The sequence below is a fragment of the Culex pipiens genome, chromosome 2 (genome assembly GCF_016801865.2).
Source record: "Culex pipiens pallens isolate TS chromosome 2, TS_CPP_V2, whole genome shotgun sequence".
NCBI classification, from domain to species: Eukaryota; Metazoa; Arthropoda; class Insecta; order Diptera; family Culicidae; genus Culex; species Culex pipiens.
Genome location: NC_068938.1, coordinates 164,067,449 through 164,082,975, shown reverse-complemented (window position 1 = coordinate 164,082,975; position 15,527 = coordinate 164,067,449). Strand labels below are relative to the sequence as shown.

At 36.2% G+C, this 15,527-nt stretch overlaps 2 protein-coding genes across 2 annotated transcripts; one reads left to right on the top strand and one right to left on the bottom strand.

The window, feature by feature from the left end:
• Positions 1-549: 549 nt before the first annotated feature.
• On the top strand, positions 550-1,375 carry LOC120418441 (uncharacterized). The gene is made up of 4 exons (XM_039580849.2): positions 550-708; positions 773-832; positions 901-1,071; positions 1,222-1,375. The coding sequence occupies exons 1-4, from the start codon at positions 705-707 to the stop codon at positions 1,326-1,328; spliced, it is 342 nt and encodes a 113-aa protein (XP_039436783.1). The 5' UTR covers positions 550-704; the 3' UTR covers positions 1,329-1,375.
• On the bottom strand, positions 1,318-2,110 carry LOC120418440 (uncharacterized). The gene has a single exon (XM_039580848.2). It carries the CDS (start codon positions 1,920-1,922, stop codon positions 1,368-1,370), a length of 555 nt encoding a protein of 184 aa, XP_039436782.1. The 5' UTR covers positions 1,923-2,110; the 3' UTR covers positions 1,318-1,367.
• Between the last annotated feature and the right edge of the window lie 13,417 nt (positions 2,111-15,527).

Genomic DNA, 15,527 nt, shown 5'->3' with positions numbered 1-15,527 from the left:
GTTTTAAATTTAGTAAGGTTTGCCTACATCATTTTTGGGTTAATAAACTGTAGCATTAAAAGATATAAATGTTTAACATTAATATGTTGTATTTTACAATTATCAAACTATTTCTTCTAGATTTAAACAGTAAATTAAGCAATTCCAATGTGAATTCTGCTGATAAAAATGATAGAAGGACAAACACAATTTTAAATTTTCGTGGTATATTACTCCGGATTCAGCGTGTCCTTATGAACCAACACGATTATAAACAATCCCTCGCTACAGCCGGAAGTAAAACCTCTTCCTCACGAGCTCTTCATATTCGCAATGAACCCAGTTATTCCACCTAACTGAAACGTGATCGACGACTTAATTCGCAATTCTCAGAGACCCCCGGCCCAGCCGCAAGCATCTTGCGCCGTTTAAACCGGTCCACAGACAATTTTATTACCCGCGCAGCTTATAAATACGCAAATGACCTAAGCGCCACGCGGCGGCGGCGCGTACTCCAGCCACTTTTTTGCCTACCTCACCGCTTCTACTTATGTTGTTGTTTGATCAGCCCCACTTAAAAACAGGTTAAGCTGATAGAGCCAGCCGAACTGTTCGGCATTCTTAATCAGTCTGTTGAGGAGGTTACAACTCACAGCGTAGCAGCATCCAACTCGGAGAAAGCGATTCTATTTGGAGAGACAAAGAACTAGTTCAACGCGATTGAAATGGGTAAGATCGAGGTAGAAAGTTTGCCTTTTTGACCCGGAATTGATCCTTTTCTTGCATATTTCAGCCAAATTCCTTGTTTTGGGACTGTTTGTTCTGGTGGTGATCGCCACGATCGAGGCTGCCTGTAAGTGAACCTTTAACCTTGACCTGCCAGGTAGAATCATCAATTCGATCTTCTTCTTTTGTGTTTAGCTTTCGGACAGTGCCCGCTGGCTTCCAAGGTGCAGACCTGTACCCCGAAGTGTCTCAGCGACGTAGATTGCAGTGCCAGTGGTGGCAAGTGCTGCCCCAATACGTGCAACTACAAGTCTTGCGTCAGTCCGAACCAGCTGCAGCAGGGCGCCGGATCGGGTTCCAACAAGTGTAAGTATACCCTTAACATTGTGTTACAGTTGGTTCGTGGTTGCTGATTAACACCAAAGTCAACAATTGTGATCGTCTTACATAGATGAGTCTACCTTAAAGTAGAATATTCGCACATAAACTTGTGATGACGTAATCTTTCCGTTGCAGATCAATCTGGCGGAGCCGGAGCCTATTGCGGTAACGTAAAGTGCAACTCGTACGAGAGCTGCCAGCTGGACAAGACCACCAAACGCCAAAAGTGTATACGAGCTTAAAACATTCGCTTTATTCATCTGAACAATAAATAACTTCAACTAAACAACCTTCTTTGCGTTCTTCTTGATCGGCCTCGCGATGTCATCGGCGGTGATCGAGTACTTGCCGGACAACGAAGACGACACATCCGCCTTGCCGTTGGGGTCAACCTGGGGTCCGTCACCGATCGGGATCGAGATCTCCTTCACCACCCGGTAGCCCTTCTCGTCCGCCACGTAGTGCACCTCCCGCTTGTAGAACCCATCACTGTACGCGTACATGCCCTTCAACGCTAACCCCTCCCGAGTTTCCTGTCGGGTGATCTTCTGGTCCATGATCGAGTCGTCGATCGACGAGTCGTACGAGTAGTGCGCCGACTTGGCCTGGAATTCCTCCAGCGTTTCCTCGCCATCGTCGTTCTTCCTCAATTTCCGCTCGTTGTTCCTCGCCGTCGATCCCTGAGGATCACTCTTCACCGCGTTGAACTGCCCGTCCTTCACCGGAAGCTGCTGTTGCTGCTGCAGCTCCGATGGTTTCTGGGGTGCCGCCAGGGTCATCCCGACGGCGATGACTAGCAGCAGACCTGCCGCGATCGCGCACTTGTTCGACGACATCGTTGCTGAACTACGGGTCCGAAACTAAGTCACTTCCTAGCCCGCGCGGTGATCTATATATCGAGTGCCGTTCAAGGTGAGACGTGTGTCTGGTAACATCTCTTGCGTACACACGCGACATAATGGAAGAACCAGTTTCACTTTCTTCCGCTGTACCCGGGATATCGGCGTTGATCACGACCGTTGAAGTTGCATAAAGCAAGAAGTTCGTTCAACTTTGGGGATGTACGAAGCGTGGTTCAATGTCAACCGCTGCTGCCTCAGGTAATTGGGCTCGCGAAACCGACATAAATCTGCGAGATCAATGACTGATGCACGGTGAGCACCGTGTTATTTGAACCAATAAACGCGAATGATGACGGTTGACGCGATAATTGTAAGACCCGAGGCGTTGGGAAACCATTCTGTGGGAAGTCCTATTCCGGACAAGTTTTAGATTGCTCCCTGGAGCTACTATAAACAAGCTAGATTTATTAATTTCCGTTGCGAAACGTCCTTGACCGTGTGCCGGTAGTGGTAGCCGTATAGTGGAATATTTAAGAACGATTTACAGTTGGGGTGGCTGCGTGTCAGAATTTTCTGCCTCCTAACTGTCTTCAAAAATTATGAAAAAAAATGCAATGGAGACAGAGTTGGCTTCTAAGTTCAAAAGAATAATTCAAACATTGTACATAAAAATAATTAAATTTCATTACCTTTCGATATCAAAATTTGTCAATAAGTTAAGGAGTTATTAGACTATGACAAACAAACTCGCACTTTTTCGTGTTTGACAGTTTGCCAAACTCACACACATTTTTGCGGCCAACTCGCAAACAAAGCAAAAGGTATGCAGGATGGATGCAAACTGTCAAATAGTGCGAGTTTGTTTGTTTGTCATAGTCTAATACCTCCTTTACTGATGAAAATGTTGTACAATGCATTGTATACATATGTTTTTACAAAAAAATATAAAAACTTTTTTATAAAAATTTCATCGACATTTTTTTATTGAACCGTGAGGTCTTTTTCAATGTTTAAAAAAATAATAATAATATAATATTCTGGATTTCCATGAGATCTTTTACTTGATTTGTGTTTATTTTTTCTGGGCTAATTTATAACTTTCAATCCATCAACTATCTTTTCGTAATTGTCAAGTGATTTTTCAAAAGGTCCAATAAACATTTATTTTTATTGTTAGCTTTTTAGATGTTTTTGAATACCCCTGGCTCAAGACGGTTCCAAAAACATTTAAAATGCAAAAAAAGAAAATTTTGTTTATTGGTCCTTAAAAGAACTCCAGATGTGTGTTTTTAATTTTTCAAAGACACTTCTGACATGTTTTCCACGTTTTTTGCAATGAAATATAAAATGATTTGCTTGAAAAGATGCATTTAAGACAATGATTCAAATTATCGTCTTTTGAATTTTTTTTTTTATGATGTCACTTTTAAATTACAAATTTTATCATGTTTAATGTACATAAATAACATATCGAACCCTCACAGGGGAGGTTAAGTCGAGTACCCTTGACACTTGATACCAAACCAACATGCTGAAATATTAAACTTGAATTGTTTGACAGCATCGTGCGCGAGGTGGCTGCACAAATTTCCTGCTCTTTTTTTGCTGCTGCCGCTGAGTTGTTGATACCCTCTTCGGTTGATACCAACACACACACACACATCCGCCGGCTGTCTCACACTTTGATATCGAAATTGGAAAATAAGTTGTTCACCTGTTAGGAGCGTGAAACCCGTTGCTCATTAGGGTGGAATCGAGTTGTATGGGAAAATTGAAAATGATGAAAATTCGATTTGTTGGGTCTTGTTTAGGGTCCCAAAAAACCTCCCAAAATTTGGGAGCGATTGGTACAGCCTATGGGAAAACTAGCATTTTCACATTTTTGAATTTACAAGATTCATGTTTTTTTATTTTATGAAACTAATACCGTAGAAGTATAACCCTGGATGTCCTGAACAACTCTCCCGAAGACCGTATGGTGCTAAAGTGCGTCACAAAAAAGATACAGAGTTTTCAAAAGACACTCAAACCCCGATGGTTTGTCAAACGAAAGGGTTCACGTTTTAGTTTGACACCCCTTTTAAACGGAGTTCACACACACTACTAAACGTTTGTTTTGATAGTGTGCGTGAGCGCCGTGTAAAAAGTGACAGTTCGTCTCTTTTTAGTTTGACTTTGTCAAACCAACGGGGTACAAACTAAAAAGTGTCAAACGAAAAAGTGACCAACCACCGGGGGTTGAGTGTATTGAAATAATCAGTGAAACTCATATTTTCTGCCAAAGGAATCGCAAAATACAACACAAACATGATTGTTCTTATTTTTTGATGAACCTTACGTGAAATCGTTTTGCAGAAATGTTCAGAAGACATTATTTAGTTAGTTGCACCCCAACTCCTCAAATATTGTATAGTTTTCGAATTTTTATTTCGAGTAACTCGAAATGACTCTCTTTAACGCTCTGTAATTTTTGTTAGAAGCAATTTAGCACCATTTTGTCTTCGGGAGAGTTGTTCAGGACATCCAGGGCTATACTTCTACGGTATTAGTTTAATAAAATAATAAAACATGAATTTTGTAAATTCAAAAATGTGAAAATGCTAGATTTCATATAGTAATTCCATACAAATTTCATTTGCTTTGCACCAATCGTGGGCTTAACCAATCATTGGGAGGTTGTTTGAGACCCTAAAAGTGACCCAAAAAATGTGTTGCTGAAAAATTCCATTTTTGATTCCACCCTAGTGCCTCATGCGGTGAACATATAATGTTCACATGAATTTCCACCAGGAAAATTACCAAAATTACGCTTTTTTTCAACGATTAATCGACTTTGGGGCAACTTTTGCAAGTCGAGCTTGATCGCAGCGAAGCAACTCTCAATAATGAAGAACGATAAACTTTCGTAAATTGCTTTTTGGATTGAGGTGATTTAGGCAGGATTTTCCCACATGAGTAACTACTTCATTGTGCATTTTTCTAGGTAGGGTAAATTAAACGTAGGGGAGAGTGGGGAGACTTGATCCCCTTTTTTGTATCGCACATAACTCTGTCAATTTCTCACAAAACTATACACTTTTTGCATGAATTGAAAGCTTAAACATTCATCTATGTTTGGCTAATAAGGGTATTTCATCAGATGACCGATTCTTTCGTGACGGGACAACGTTTGTACGCATATGTTTTCAGTTTTTTGCTGATAACTTTAAAATCTGTGGGGAAAGGTACCAATATTTATACAAATTTGGAAAGTACATTAAATTTCCAATAATATTTACCCCAGCAAACATTTAAAAACACAAAGTTTGAGTCAAGTGAGATACATATGTAGCCTGACGGGACAACATCGTACAATTAGATCATTTTGATTTTTATACACAAAAGTGAAGAACTCTACTCTCCTAGTAAGTTTCTGGAAAAACCTTTTTCTACAGTTGTTTCTAAAATGAAAAACAAAGATTATTCTTTCTGGATCACCCGATTTCGTCAAATTTTGTTGATTTTACAGGTACTTCTTTTCGTGACGGGACAACGCAGATATTTTGCAAAAGAGGGTTTTGCTCGCGTTGTCCCGTCATGAAATGAAGCAATTGTGAAATCTCTACTGACTAGTCAATTTTAACTAATTTAGGGTCCCTGAGCTCGAATAATACTCCTAAAATACTTCAAAGTATTCAGGGAATGTGCAATCCAAGATGGCGGCCAATATGGCGAAGCTAGAAAATTTGATTTTTTTCAGGATTGTAACAGGCAATCAACGGGTCAAATTTAACTAATTTGGGGTCGCTGAACTCGAATATGAGCCATATAATACTCCAGAGTACTCAGGGAATGTGCAATCCAAAATGGCGGCCAATATGGCGAAGCTAGAAAATTGAATTGCATTCCATGAGTACCTATTTATTTATTTGTCACCGTATTCGGCATTATGCCGCATTAGGGTGTAATATCAAAATCAATTTTCCAGCACAGCATTTTTTCAGTTCCTTTTGGGGTCCTAAATAACTCGCGTGAAATTTATAAATATCAAAATCCAAAAAAATGGTTTTCCCCATACAAATTCCCATAGAAAATTGAATCGCTTTGCGCAAAGTGAGGACTAAACCAATCGTTCCCAAACTTTGGGGAGTTGTTAAGGACCCCAAAAGGAACTTAAAAGTTGCTGTGCTCATTAGATTTGGACAATTTTATTTTTTTCCATACAACCATATTACACCCTAATGCCGCATAGACTGTTCTAAGGACTTTAGAATATTCTAAGGATTATATTCGAGTTCAGCATCCCCAAATTAATTAAATTTGACCTGTTGACTTCCTGTTACATTTCTGTATAAAAATTTCCAATGTTCTAGTTTCGCCATCTTGGATTGCACATTCCCTGAGTACTTTGGGGTATTATATGGCTCACATTCGAGTTCAGCGACTCCAAATTAGTTAAATTTTACCAGTTGATTGAACTTAAAAATCCTTTTATGGTGGTTTTTCAGTTCAGCCGCCATATTAGACGCCATCTTGAATATCTCGCTTCCCTTTGAGACTCAGGAAAATCAACAGGCAAATTTGGATTCAGGGAGGTCGATTTAGTCTAGATCGATCAAAAACTGGCCTGTTACACGATTTGCTTCTAGTCACGACAAATTAGCACCTTTTTTTGAATTCGTGCCTTGACCAAAAAATTGGCGTGACGGGACAACGCAAACTTGCGTCAGTCGTAACTCTGGTTCCTTTAGACCAATTTTCGATTTCAAATAAGCATTTTAAAGGGGTTTTCGAGTACGAAGAGAATCGAAAATATGATGCAAATCCGATTTCACGAACTATTGCAAATTAAACAATTGTCATTTTTCGTGACGGGACAACGCTTCCATATACCCCCTTTTAAATGTCCTGTATAGTTTTATAACAACAGAATCTGCTTTTGTCAATAAGAGGGCCTATAAAAATGTCATTTTACTATAAAATTCCGTTTAGAATGATTAAATATCTGCATTCCATCCATTAATTTGAGCAATTATTTGAAAAAGTTGGGAAAATTCAAAATTTGAAGCGTTTTTACATTTTACAACTTCTGCTCAAAGATATGTTTAGAATAGGAACTTTGGTGTGGAAATATGTTTTTTGTGTGGTTCAAATAGTTGGAAAACATGGAAAATTATCAGAACCATCCAAAGTACAACTTGGAAAAATTACTGCTTGGTAAACAAATGCTAAGAATAGGTCAGATGAACTCTTCGAATCATGCCAAGCGTTTTAAAAAAATATTTTAAACTGCCATTTAAAAATGTTAGGGGTAACTTGATCCCCCTTTCAACATTTTGAAGAAATCTTAAGCAAAATGTTTGTTATTCATCCAAACTATTAATTTTCTATAAGTTACAAAACTTTTGAAAAAAGGTTCAAACTGCAGTAAGTTATGTACAACTATACTCAAGGAAACTATGTGTGAAAACCCAGCCCAATTAATTAATCTTGAGGCTGATTCCAGTGACTGTAAAAATGCAGGGATCAAGTCTCCTTAAACGCACTTTTTTAAACAATTGATTGTAAAAATAGTATGACGACAATTCATGTATAAAAACTGTTTTTTTGAATAATTTTTGAGTGTTTTCTAAACATATCAAAACAAAGAAAAAAGATCTCTTGGAAGTTTTTTGCAGCTCGTTTTAGAAAAATATGTGTAAGTCAATCTAAACATTTTTTAATTTTTTTCTTTGTTTTCTACAATGAGTTTTAGTTAATTTCGCACAACTTTCTAGAACAAAGCTAATTGTTTTACCCACATGCTGACTAGATACAGGCTTGGGATCAAGTGTCCCCGGGGATCAAGTCTCCCCACTCTCCCCTAATGGAAGCTTGTCCAATTTACAGAGTATGTTGAAGTAAGGACATTCAATGATTTTTAAAAATATAAATTTACTTTAAAATTATGGCATGTTAAGGTCATTGTACAAACCACCTTTGATATTTATATAACATTTTGATTGAGAAAAGAAAATTAAATTTTAGCTATTTGTTTTCAGTTGAAGATAAAATGTTGCCAACAAATTTCTGTTTTTGGAACCTTGGCTCAAATTTTAAACTATAAAACTAACGATAGTTGCTCCTTGTAGCAGCTTCTTTGGTGCCAAAAAGATAAAGTTCGGCTCATTTTATCGCCATTATCGGCTACCGTTAAATTTCTATTTGTCTAATCAATACTGCGCGGTGGTTGAACGGACTCCAAGCTAGGTACCTGTCGGTGGTAACTGTAGACCTGCGGAATTCTTCCAAACAATAACGCAAATCGAGTAACATGAAACCTTCATCAACTCATCATCATCGTCGAAGCCGAGAGGAAAAGGCGTGTCTGTGGGCCATAAATCATAAGATCGCGTATTGAAGGGTTTTTTGCATTGAATGCAAGCTTGATGTTGAACGATAAATCAAATATTCAATAACAATCGTACAGTGATAAGTTTTGAGTTTAGAGTCTAACTGAAAATAATTTAAACATTTGAGTGACTCGTTTAAGTGTATTCTTAAATTGATCAAAAAGGAAAAAAATATAACAAAAAAAAGGCATAGAAGACGTTCCGTCTGAAAGGTTGAACTTTTTGAAACGACATAATTTTGCCAACCCCGTTTAATATTATTTATAGCCTCTAGAATTCAATTTCCACCCATTAAAGTTTCCCAACCCCTTTGCACGCCCTCTTGTTTATAGACAAACTTCCTTTTTTATTTTGCAGAGGAGGCAGGTCTCTGACACACAAATTTATCTACACACAAATAACAACCGAGCGGAGCTCGCGGTCGGTGGTCGCATTGTTTGGTTGGTTTTTCGCTACAGCTATTTTTGAATCAGTTATTATTGGGACGGTTATAGGGTTGGGTTTTCCCGTTACACTCCTTAAAGGTTTGGGGTTGTTTATTCGCGCCAATCGCTACATCTATATTTGGTGAAGAAAACCCAACCGAAATGTGTATTCGAAAAAGAAGTTGAACTTTTTGTTTTAATATGAAATAATGCTTTTTAAACCTTGCAATTAGTTTTGGAAAAAAATAAATTTGTTTTACTTCTTTTTATTAATTTTGTAAAATTATTTTAAAATTTGCAGATTTTCAAAAATATAACTAATGATTAATGGAATTGTTCATGCCTAAAAACCAATGATTATTTTTTATAAGTCCTTTTTTGATAATGTTGATTTCAAAATCTTTTTGTCGCTATCATATTTTTTGTCGTTTCTTCGAAATCACTATCAAACATGCAGCTATAGCCGATAGGTGCGCGGATGGCATGGTGAAGTTTGGCAAAACAACCTTTTGCTTCAACACAGAGCCAAATAGGACGAGAGTGACTGCAAGTGTAGAAGTTTGTGGTGGAGAGTTTCATAATGTCTAAAAATTGAACATAGTTTGAATAAAAAATAAAATTAACCAAAACAAATTGAACTTAAAGTTGATGTGTAGTTTTTTGATCAGGCAAAAATCAAATACAATAGCTTGACGAACCTAAAAAATAATAAAAATTTATTTTACTCATTGTACATGAAGATGAACACAGTAAAAAATAGTGTAAATTTGGAAGGTTGAGTATTTCCTCTTTAATGTTGTAATTTTACCTCAATTTAGACTGAAAAGGTGACATTACACCAGAATAGTGGTTAAATAACACATTTTCAGAGGTACAATTTTTTTGTGACATAAAGGATGTACCCCTTCCCAAATGTAATATTACCATGATTTTTTTTTACTGTGAAGATGGCAATTGTGGATCGTACCAATCCTTATGAACTTGAATTTACAATTAATCACCAAAGGTCAACAATCAAAATAATCTCTATCTATCCCATTCCCCAGAATGACCCATTCCCCAGACATATTTAGGACCTTGAAAAAAATGTTTTTGTTCCCATTCGGCATGATGCCATTTAGCCAAGGGTCCTGATTTTCAGTTCAAAGATCAGAAATCACTCACTCATCACCGAATGAATCTTTGCCGACTGCAGCAGGCAACCATTCGCGAGCGAACACTACCCGCTCTCTGCCAGCGGCTTGCTCAATCGCTTCACTCAGCGAAACAAATACTTCGTGAATTTCTTTTTCTACTCCGTCCGTCGACCCGAGTCATACACGAATGTGCTCAGAGAGGAGAGAGCCAAAAAAATACTAGCGCGGTGCTCATTTGGCCTGCACTACCACAGTTTGCCGTCAATTAGAATTTGGTATGGTGGAAATTGCTGCCAAATGTGTCTTTGATGTTGTGTAAACTACAAAATTGCAAAATATTATTGATATCATTGATTTTAAGCAATTTCTTAAATGATCAAAGCTAAGCCGATCGCAAAGTATTCTCAGTCAGCATTGAGCGACTTAACGAAATCGGTCTCTCCGAACCATTCGCTGTACTACCTGATTTGAATGAGAGGAAGAGCAAAAAGAGAGTGTTCGGTAGCGATTGGTTTGGAAGTGACAAACGGTAGAAATACATCAGAGCAATTTTTCGTCGCTCTAGATTTGTGCTCGCGAGTGACTGAGTCTTTTTGGAGCAATCAGGACCCTTGCATTTAGCCCTTCTGTAATTAAAGAAAAAAAATCCAATTTAAAGGAAAAATTCTACTTTTGTCAGCAGTAATCACAAGTCAAGAGAGATTTTTCTTCTTTAAAGAAGTCAAGAGAGTTTTCCTTTCTTCAAAAAAATAAACATGTAATTTTAAAGAAAGGAAAAAATCAACTTTTATAAGAAGTTATCAAAAAAAGACGAAATCACTTCACACTTTAAAGCTGATCACTTTTTGAAAAAAAAAAGACAATTATGTATTAAAAGAAAACTTATGTGAGGATTGGGTTATTTTGGGAAATGGGTTTTTGGGGAATGGACCAGTTGAATAAATATACTGTTTAAAATAAAATAATTCAAAACCAACATAACTTAAAAATAGTACAAAAAAGTTAGCCATCATACAAAATATTTTTTTTCCTGTAACATGACTTTCGTAAGCTTGCATTTTACCAATCCATTTTTTTTAACCAAGTTTGATTCTTCAAAATACATTAGAAAGCAGGCCTTTTTTTTTAATGTTGGGTTTGGTGAGTTTGCTTTTCATGTGACATTGCCTTTTTTTCGGGGGCCAACTTTGGTAGTTGTTGTTCCCTACTTTTTATGTCAAAAAAAAAGGAATTGTTTGGTTAAGGATATTTTTTCACTTTTTAAACGATTTTCACTTTTTAAACAACATATTTTTTCCATAATTTTGAGAGAAATTTTAAAATATTTATTTCATGTAAGCACATAATTTATGTTCAAGTTAATATTGCTTTAAGGGGTTACATACATGTAGAAAATCACAAAATTTTATATTACAGAATATTTGTTAAATCCACTCAAAAGATGATTATTAATCACTCCTGAAAGTTTCATGAAGATATTTCATGATTAAACTGAGTAAGAGACGATTTAAGCTCAAAATTTTGCCATGCGCAAAGCGGGCTGTCAAACTTTGTTGGCGTTTTTCTCTAAACCCCGAGTTGATTTACGGGTGCCACGATATCTCGAGATGGGATGGACCAAATTGGCTGAAATTTGAGGTGAAGACTCTCAAGATGTATCCCGTGTGCATGACGAAGCCCAATTTTTAAAATTTGCTTTAAAAAAAATACAAAAATCAAAAACTAACGATTTGTTACATGAAAAACACAAAAATATTTTTATCTTTTATTAACCCTCTACAACCTAACCCCGCCTTTAGACGGGCTTCGATCTAAAAAATCGCCAAAAATCAATTTTCCAACCGATTTTTGATCTTTAAAAAGCATTGGAAAGAAGGACTCTTAAAATTTTAGAAAATTTCAGGGTTGGAAGTTTAACTTGTTTTATGTGACTTTGCCAGTGTTTTTAAAAATGACATTTTTTTTTAGGGCAACTTTGGCTGTGTTTTTTACTAACATTTCCTATATTTTCAGTAAAAAGAAGTATGCAGTAATTTTTGTAGTTTCCCAGACTGTGCCTCTACGCATTTTTTTTGCAATTTGAATGATGATGGTGCGATTCTATAGCAGAAAATGTGAAAAACATGCAAAAAATTGAAAAAGTTACTGTAAAAACATGAAAAAATTAGATAGGCGAAATGTAATTTTATTAGGTGGTAGAGTAGGCCAAATTCTACCAAAAACAAACATAAACTAAACAAGATAAATTCAAATTAAAATACTAAAAATGAAACAAGAAAAACATAAAACAAGAAAAAAAAAGTTTTTGTAGAACAAAAGTTGCTCAAAATTGAAAAAGTTACTGTAAAAACATGAAAAAATTAGATAGGCGAAATGTAATTTTATTAGGTGGTAGAGTAGGCCAAATTCTACCAAAAACAAACATAAACTAAACAAGATAAATTCAAATTAAAATACTAAAAATGAAACAAGAAAAACATAAAACAAGAAAAAAAAAGTTTTTGTAGAACAAAAGTTGCTCAAAATTGAAAAAGTTACTGTAAAAACATGAAAAAATTAGATAGGCGAAATGTAATTTTATTAGGTGGTAGAGTAGGCCAAATTCTACCAAAAACAAACATAAACTAAACAAGATAAATTCAAATTAAAATACTAAAAATGAAACAAGAAAAACATAAAACAAGAAAAAAAAAGTTTTTGTAGAACAAAAGTTGCTCAAAATGACCTCCTGAACAGGGGAAAAATAAATATTTTCGAAAAAAAAAAAAATTTGGGCAGTAGAGGGTTAAAATTAACTTTTTGAAAATCGGGTTTCGTCATGCACACGGAATCGGTTTAACGAATCTTCACCAAAATTTTGAGCCGATTTGGTCAAGACTGTGTTGAGATATCGTGGCACCCGTTTTTTGAAACTGCTAACTTGAAATTGCTATATCTCGGCAATGATGCAACCAAATATCTTCAAATTTGTTTTGATAGTAGGTGAAAATGTATATTTTAATGCCATGAAAAAATAATTTAAAAAAAGTTGAAGTGTGTGCTCATACTATCGTCAGACTTTTTTGCCGATATACATGTATGTAACCCCTTAAATTTTGGCTAAAATTGAATTGATATGTAGACTTCATCACGAGTACATGTTTCATTTTCGCAAATCGAAAACGTATTTTTTAAGATGTTTTGAAGAAATAATACAGTTTATTTCATGTTTGGACAGGTAGAGTGGACAGCAAAAAAGCGTACAATTTTCTGAAATTATGAACTTTTATTTTTACTGTGATAGTAATAAAGAAAACCCCAAAATTCAAATTTATGGATTTGCTTTCGAACAGATGATTATTTAATCTAGACTTTTTTACAATAGCTTATTGGACCTTTTCAACAATAGCTCTAGAATTATGATTATTTTACTTTAAATCAGGTCTACCCAACCTTTTTGGCTTAATATTCACATTTTGGATCAAAAATCAAATTCTCAGGTCGTTAAAAATATCTTCTCAGGTCGTTTTTATCTAAATTTTACGTCAAAAATCAATCAGGCCCGCGGGACGGACCACTTTTTTAAAATCTTTTTGAAAAAGTTATGTTCACCGGTCATTTAAGAACCGTTTCCACCAAATAAACCATGAAAAAAAATGGCAACTGTTATTTTGACGATAAAAAATGTAAAAAAATAGCCAAAAGGCTGGGCAGGTCTGCTTTGAATTAAAAGATACAAATGTACAAGACTTGATAAAAGTTGTTTGAGTACAATCAAAATTGATCAAATTGAACGCGAACCAGGTTTTCCCTAAGTCACCTATTTAAATGCGATTGGTATTCGAGATTTTTTTTTCGTTGATCGTTGAAAAAAACAAATTCAAGATGCGACATTTTCAAACCTTTTTCCACTAGTGAGTGACTGTGCTGTGCTACCTACTGCTCCTTACCTGGGGGCGGGGAGGTTCACTTTCACTATGAACTCCTATACATAGTACACACGCAAGCCTCCCGTGGCAGCGTTTCCTTCGAGGTTCGGGAGCTCCCGTGGCCGTAACCGGTGCCAATCGTCGTCGGTCTGCCGGCCGGATTGCATCAATGTCAGGACGAATTTTGCGTAAAGCTCACCACCGCCAATTCCCCGCGGGGAGAATCGCTGGATTATGATTCAATTTCGGCCAATCATCGAGCGAGTTTTCCACGTGTGAGCGCGGCCTTTCGTCACGTGTGTAAAAATAGATTCACCGCGGCGCGATTTCAGTGTGTCACGTCACAGTCACCGCATGTGATTGGCAGTTTTGGCTGTTGTTTATGTGGGTGGTGTGCACGTGTGCAAATTTCGGAAGGATTTCTTGGTTGGAAAAAGGAAAAGTCCAATGTGAATAAAAAAGAGAAATCGGTGCGAATGTTATGGGCGCGGAAAATGTGTCGGCGCAAAAGTGGTTTGTAAAGGTTAACATATTTGTTGATTTGAAGTGATTGTTTTATTGGGTCTGCTGCTATGAAATATGGTGTTTGCTGACAAGTGCCTGGCAGGTGGAGTCATATGCAAATCAGCTTAGCCAGCGTTATGATATTGGAGGAAGTCGCGCAACGATATTAAGTGATACAGTTCTTTCGGAATAACAAACTTGGATTATTTTGGAATTAATATTGCGAGAGGGTAAGCAACATAGGAATCGCTGTAATTTCAATTTCTCAATAGAAGACAAACAAAAAATAAGTGGATTTTAAAGTCATTTTCTAACATAAAAATATTTGTATATGTTTTTTATATTATAGTGTTGCAGTAGTGCTTTCGTCTCAGATCTGGTTTTAATCTTAATTCCTATACCGTCAGTGGGGGTGACTATGGGTCAAAAAACGATACACCTCTCGTATTTTCTTAATAACAAAAACAATTTAAATAACATTGAAAATCTTTCAACGTAGATTTGTTCTTAGATAGTTTACTAACATTTTCCCAAAATACGGTGGATTTTGATGAACACTACCTTAAATGCCAATTGTTTGAAAATTGACCCAATCTCACCCCTTAGAGGGGGTGACATTGGGTCAAATGAAACTAAAATAATGCTCAAATACAACGATATGGTAAAAACAAGTCATCCAACAGTGTTTCTTGTTCGAGGGAATCGTATTGACACGCTACAATGTTTGAAGTGGAGATTTTCAAACATTTGGGTAGTTTTCGAGCAATTCTTACAAAAATATTAGAAAAATGATTTTTCGAGAGGTCATTTTTGGCCAAAAACGTACCCCAACTTTAGACATCTGCCAAAATAACAGGATTTGTTCTAGGAACGAGATTTTTTCAGCGAAGTCATCTTAAGATGTCCCGGATAAAAAATTACCATTTGATTGCCATATTGGATCATACAATGACACTTTGAGAAATGGTAACTATTTGTGAAATCGTTTTTCAATTTCCCAAAATTTAAATTTAACTATATTAAACTATTTGTGAACTGTTTGATTTAAGGTTACTTTTTGCCAAATAGTACTTAAACCATTTATTTACCATACAACAAACAGTTTTTTGACGAAAATAGTACTGAGTTTTTTAAGGTTACCATTGCTAACCACCCTTATGCCAGATGGTTAAACCATTTGTGAGATAGTAAAAATTCATGCCAACCATATAAATACCATTTTTAAAATAGTAGGTAGTCAAACATTTTTGGAAAT

Coding starts and splice junctions, on each gene's coding strand:
- LOC120418441 (XM_039580849.2), top strand. Junction 833..900: donor CGCCACGATCGAGGCTGCCT/GTAAGTGAACCT, acceptor TTTTGTGTTTAG/CTTTCGGACAGTGCCCGCTG. Junction 1,072..1,221: donor CGGATCGGGTTCCAACAAGT/GTAAGTATACCC, acceptor TTTCCGTTGCAG/ATCAATCTGGCGGAGCCGGA.
- LOC120418440 (XM_039580848.2), bottom strand. CDS start 1,922: ATGTCGTCGAACAAGTGCGCGATCGCGGCAGGTCTGCTGCTAGTCATC.